The sequence below is a fragment of the Cavia porcellus genome, unplaced genomic scaffold (assembly GCF_034190915.1).
Source record: "Cavia porcellus strain 051 isolate PalLab524CR breed Dunkin Hartley unplaced genomic scaffold, mCavPor4.1 scaffold_22, whole genome shotgun sequence".
In the NCBI taxonomy this organism is placed as follows: Eukaryota; Metazoa; Chordata; class Mammalia; order Rodentia; family Caviidae; genus Cavia; species Cavia porcellus.
In genome coordinates, this window is record NW_026947505.1 from 48,945,802 (window position 1) to 48,951,978 (window position 6,177).

The 6,177-nt window shown below is 40.0% G+C and overlaps 1 protein-coding gene across 7 annotated transcripts in view; it reads right to left on the minus strand.

Moving 5' to 3' along the window:
• Nucleotides 1–6,177, minus strand: part of Ube3d (ubiquitin protein ligase E3D) — a 134,967-nt gene that overhangs the window by 13,468 nt on the left and 115,322 nt on the right. For 2 of the 7 annotated variants that reach the window (XM_063233156.1, XM_063233158.1), the window contains exon 10: nt 1,432–1,527. The exons of the other annotated variants lie outside the window; for them this stretch is intronic. In XM_063233156.1, the coding sequence (XP_063089226.1) occupies nt 1,483–1,527 (45 nt within the window). In that variant the 3' untranslated portion in view covers nt 1,432–1,482. Of the gene's footprint in view, nt 1–1,431; nt 1,528–6,177 lie in introns of those variants that run through there. 7 annotated transcript variants of the gene reach the window in all.

Consider the following 6,177-nt stretch of genomic DNA (forward strand, 5'->3'; position numbering starts at 1 on the left):
AAGTCATTCAAGATGTTATTCAGAAATGCCTCTGAAGGAGGAAATGCTGCAGTGCTCCCTCAGTGTGCCAGCCTTTTCTCCAGCCAAGAACTCTGTCCTTAAATTGAAGTCTACTGTTAAAATAAGCATTTACATGTACTTTCTTTTCATTATTCCAGGAGTTGTTTCACATTTTGGGTGAAACTCCCCGGACAGGAATACTGTCCACAAAACCCACCATTCATTTGCTCTCAGAAGCCTCGAGTTCAGTATTTGTCTCTAACCTTCACATCGGTGCTCCAGGATTTGAGGTCTGCGAGCAATGAGGCCCATTAGCTAAATTCTTTTGGAAACCTGACAGCCTCACACTGTGCAGTTGTTCCTGTGGGCACATCTGCTGCACGGCAGGGAGATGGAATTGGATGTAATCCTTTCCCTCCCTCCCAACTTTCCTGTTTAAAACGGAACTGAGTTTCAGAAGAGTTAAGCAGGAGATGAGAAAGGCACCCTTATACTTGGGTCACCAGCTTATGTTCAACATCGATTAAACACTTGAACTGCTGATTTCAGAGAGCTGCTTACTTCTCAGAGGGGGATTTGAGAAAAGTTGTAAAGCACCATTGATGTTCAGTTTCCAAACCTTGCATGTGGCACAGCCGGGGAACAGCTACAGAGACAGGGACCACACCCCTCTTCTGGCTGACACTTGTTTTCGTTTTCCCAATAAAGAAACACTTCTACTTACCCCTCTTTAAAAAAAAAAAAAAAAACCCCATGCAAACTTGCATGTGAAACAGTAATATATTATCTAAATCTCTGGATATAATCCATGAGATTTTGAGCACAGGGGGTTTCCAAAAAATACTTTTCATTTATATAAGGGCTCAAATCTAAGAATTGCCTGGAATGAATAATCACATAAATGAACTATACAACTAGGACTCAGATTTGCTTCTTTTCTACAAATTTGTCAAAGAAATTAATTTTTTTAAACAGAGATTAAAAATATTGGGAACTTTGATATTTTTAACTCTTCTACTCCAATACTTCTATGTTACTTTCCCAAACATTCTGAACCTCTTCCCCCATCTGACCTTTAAAGCATTACATGGAGCTTTGCTCTGTACTGCTTCACAAATCTCAGACTTGAGAGCAGAGGAGAGTGGTCCTCACAGCTCTTCTTAGTTCTACAAAGAGGTAACCATCACAAAGGCTTCTGGGGATTCCACGGTGATTTTCTGCTTCTTACAAAAGTTATTTGTTGAGGTAATGATTCCAAGAATTAGAATTAAGTGATTAACTATTTTTTTGGAACAACATAAGCTTAAAGATGACCTCAACTCAGCAAATGATTTAAAAAATGTGAGAATTAGGCAGGTGGTGACAGTGACACGGTGAACATTATTCCAAGTGTTATCTGAACCCTGGCATAATTTGGATCTTAGCAATCACCTTGGCTCACCAATCGCTGAAGTGACTGCTTTCCATGCCATGCATACTGTGTCATCCCAGTCTAACAGCTTCGAAGATATAATCCCACAAGATCACCTATAATTAGAGAGTGATGATGCAGTCTTAGAAGACAAACAGAGACACCACCGAGGTGATTCATCAGCAGTCTGAAAATAATTAATGCTTATCCTCTGGAGGTCCCCCACACAAGACACTTGGGAATAGTTCACTATAGCTATAATGTCATAGAAGGATGGCAAAATCATTTTTCTTATCCGTAGAAGTAGGTCACAGCAAGAACATTTGGGGAAAAAAAAAGGAGTGGACATGAATGGTTTTAGTGACAGTCTTTTAATTTATTACCTCAGGGCAAAGCTTGGTCATTGGTTCATTTTGTTCTCTCTCATCATCTTTTACATGATAAAGGACCAAAACTAAGTATGTGGGAATAAAGAAAAAAGTCTCATTACCAAAATCTTGCTACTAAATTAAATAAAAAGAGCTCTCATATTTGAGACAGTAAGTGGTTTTTACTGTTGTTCTATTTCTTTCTTTTTGTTTTTTTGAGACAGTCTTGCTATGTGGTTCAGGCTGGTCTGGAACTCCCTACATAGTCCTGGCTGACCTCAACTTGCAGCAATTCTCCTGCCTCAGCCTCGCAAGTGCTGTGATTACAGGCATGTGCCACCACACCAGGCTGTTGTTCTATTTCTAATGGCACGAAAATGAAACCTACCTTCATACTTTAGAACACTTTATAAAGAGTCTGAGTTAGTCGTATAGACATATAGACATTAGATGTAGACACAGAGGCTAAAGATTTCTCACAACAACCTAACAGCATAAGGCCCATGTGTGAGGCAGCATCCTATTTCTGTCAAGACTTCCATTTAAACACAACACTCAGACACTGCAAAAACAAACTGAGTTACGCACATTTTATTAGTTCTACTTCTAAATAATGAATGATTTTTCCCAATAAAAGGGCAAAGAAAGAAGTACGTAGTATTATAAGGGGGACCATGCTACTCATACTGATAAAATTATAGTCTCAGGAAAGGTCAGCACAGGAACCGAAATCCACCCTGCTTAAAGCTTTCTCTTCCACTGCTTAGAAGGTATTCTTCCTATACCAGCAGCATCTCTAATTTATGCTGTTTGTTTAGAATCAAGCACTTAAAGATATAAACTGACTAACAGATTTTCTTCTTGGGGTGGCAGGTATCTTCCAAGAAAGTAGGCTTGTCTTCTAACGCTGAGCTCCCAATGACCTACATCTTCAAGAACTTTATTCTAAAGTTTGATAAGGGTTACACGGTGTTAGTTACTCACTCGTATAGTCTTTCTTCCCATCCCCCCAAATGTATTAAGAAAAATTTCCTCTCTGCACTTTTCCCCTTACTTTTTCCTTGCTGAGAGCATCTCTATTTCATTTTTCACTGAATTCAACTTTTCATGTTCACTTTATCATTTTTACTCCTCTTGGTGTCACTGATGACCTTCGAGCTCAGCTATTCTGTTTCTCCTCCCATATTTTTCCTTCCCCATTTTAGTACTGAAGGACAAACTCTCAGTGAGTAAACTGTAAAACTGTGTCACAGTTCCCCTAGAGAGTCTTCTTCCTTGAGCTATTAAATTGGAAAATGCCCCCCCCCCCGCTTAAAAATCAAGGCTTTGTCACAGGGCAGGTGCAATCACTACGACGTAAAATTAGTCCTTTTCCCAGTGAAAGTAGGGTAATAAACACTTACTTGTAAGTGCATGAAGGATTTAGGAAATGGAATATTAAATGCTAGCAAGAGTTTCAAAGAGTTATATACAAAGGTATGTGACATTTTGTTCCTGGAATATAGACAACAAAGTCATACCAGTGTAGAAGGCTATAGTTTTGCTTTCTGTGTGGTTACTACTACAAAATCAGTTCATTTAATCACTGTATAACAAGCTGCTTTTCATTTATGTATGCAACTAGGTAGCCTTTTATTTGATGTATTCACTGGGTTTCTCCAATGTACCAGGCAGTGATGAATTAAAAGCAAATCAAGGTTAAAAAAAAAAAAAACCTCTCGAGAAACATGCTACTTTTTGTTCTCTATTCTAGGAATGCCTTTAACTTCAAAAATTATCTCACAACTTGTACTCATCTGCAGAAAATGAGGAGCAGCAGTAATAGCAGATTCAGCTACAGGCTGATTCCAAAGCCAGGATGCCGTAAATCCCACTACTGTTTTACCAGGTGCTGACCGGCATCCCAGTGGGCACGTGCCATAACAGCGCGTGTATTACAGTGTCAGAATCCAGTAACCTGTGCGTGGATCCTTGCTTTATAGTTTGCTGTGTATATGCATTTGATTTAACCTCTCTGAACTTCAGTTTCCTCACAAGAAAAATAGAAGTAGCTGCACAAGTCCTAAAGGGTCATTGAAAGGATTAAATAAATTTTTTTTTTTTTTTTGCTTTTGCGGTACCGAGGCTTGAACTTACAACCTCACACTTGCCAGGCAGGCGCTTACGCCACTGAGCTAAATCCCCGACCCAAAGAGATAAAATTTACAAAACTTCTTCTACTATACCTGTTGCAAAGTTGATGTCTAATATTCATTTTACAAGCTCATCATCATGGTTGGGATTTATAGTCTGGGAGATATAAATACTCAAATTAAAAATTCTTTTTTTTTTCCCCCTCAGGAGGAGAAATAAAATGGTTCGTTTCAAGGAGGGAAGCTAAGGAGAAATAGGCTGTAAAATTCATGAATGACACGTGCTACTCTGCCCTTCCTCTTCAGAGCTGTGCTGCTCTGTCCCTATAAGTGAGTGTCCCTCTACGTTAGCACTCTGCACACTCACCTGGCAGCCTCTTCATCTCCTCCTCTGCTTACTCCACTTTATTTACATATAACTTAATTCAGGGAATTGGCAATCCACTTTATAAGACCGACACGCTGCCACTGCATTAAGAGCATCACTGGTCGCTTAAGTGATGTAAGGAGGGAAGTTGATACATCAATTTTCTTTTTGCTTGGGACAGAGTGATGAAAATGCAAGTAGAGAACAGAAACAGCTAAACTAAAAAACAAGAAAAGATTTAATAATTCAAACTCAAACTGTCTCTATGTATACACTTGCTGATGCTGACTTATCAACTACAAATGCATACGTGGTCTAAGTGAATGAAATGACTGGGCACAAAGAGCACACGGTCTTCGTAGGTGGAGAGAGGGCTCCTGATCACGTGCTCACTTCGGTCTGGCGCACCGAGTCACACAGCACTCAAAGTGAGCGCAGAACAGTAGGGTCAGCTTAGAGATGCAGAAGCTGAGGCCCGAAGAAGACAGTGATGAAGGAAAGCACAAGTCCACGCAGAATGTATAGCCGGAGAATTAAAACCAGCATCTAAGGTTCTCACATTTCATTCCAAGTTGTATTTAAAGTAACGAGGGGTAGTGCATTTTAGTAGTTCACTTGTTGTTACTGTTCTCACTTATTTTGTGTAGTGTGAAAGATACAGTCTGACTTTTTAAAGGGTTTGGGTCGGAGGAACTCTTCATTACCCCGATGGGGATGGTAATGGAGCAGTGGCGCAGTCTAAGAAGGCCCAGAAGTATCAATATAAAATTTCAGGTCAATATTAGTTTTTCTAGGAGCAGGCCCAGAGCTTTTATGGGACGGCAAAAGTAGCACTTAGCAAAGGGAAAGTGCAGCGCGGGGGCTCACAGTAGGAATGCCTGCACCAGCAGGGCTGCCTCCGCACGGGCAGGAGAGAGGCGGCACGGGGACAAAGCAGGAAGCAGGGGCAGGAAATTTTCCACTTCCAGCCGGAACACTTTCACTTTCTACCTTCTTTCTGAATTAGCACTCTGCTGAGCCTCCTGTAGAAAAGGCTCCGGCTGCTGGGAGTGGGGCAGCTGGAGATATTTGTTAGAACAAAGCCTATAAAATACGTGACTTTTTCCTTTTTTGTTTTGTTTTAATAACTAGCATTCTACCAAGAAGTCCTTCTTTTCTATTTATGGCTGTTGTGTTACTTTCCTGTTCAAAAATCAAGATGCTGACTCTTGTTCCACAGCATCACTGTGAACACCTGTGGTGGCAGGAAAGTGAGGACCAAGCAATGAGAATGTTTAAAACAGGCACCTGCATCTAACCCTGGGCACCATGAGCGGGTACAGAAATGATGCTGCAGTCCATGCAGGCCTTGGCGCTGCCATAGGTGTACCAGAAGTCCCAAGTGAACTGTCCACCTTTTCTTTCTTTCTATTTTTTTGTTTTGTTTTAGTTTTGTAGCTGGTGAAATTTTCCTTCCTCTATTTTTTTTTTCAGACAATAAAGAGGGCATATTTTTAGAAGCCAGCAGTTTTAAGTTTTATAGAACATTCATTAACTTGGGGTAGGGAAAAATGAGAACTAACAAAAAGCAATAAACCTTAGCAATATATTGGGTCATTTTCACCCAAAGTTAGAGCTTCATGCCCTTAAGACACAAGCCTAAATAATGTTGTTTGTGTTGTATTAACCTGGAGCTATAATATGGCAAAAGTAGATTACCAGAGATCACAGAAAATAGTTATAACATTAGTACAGCTAGCAGGAAGATTTGGCAAGCAATCACTCTTACAGATTCAGTTATAAACATTAGAATTCCAATGTGAGTCTGAGTGGGTTTGTGCAGTTTGAATATAAAAAACATGATTTCACAGATAAGTGCCATACAAAAAAGATCATCCTGCAATTATTTTTACACTGAGG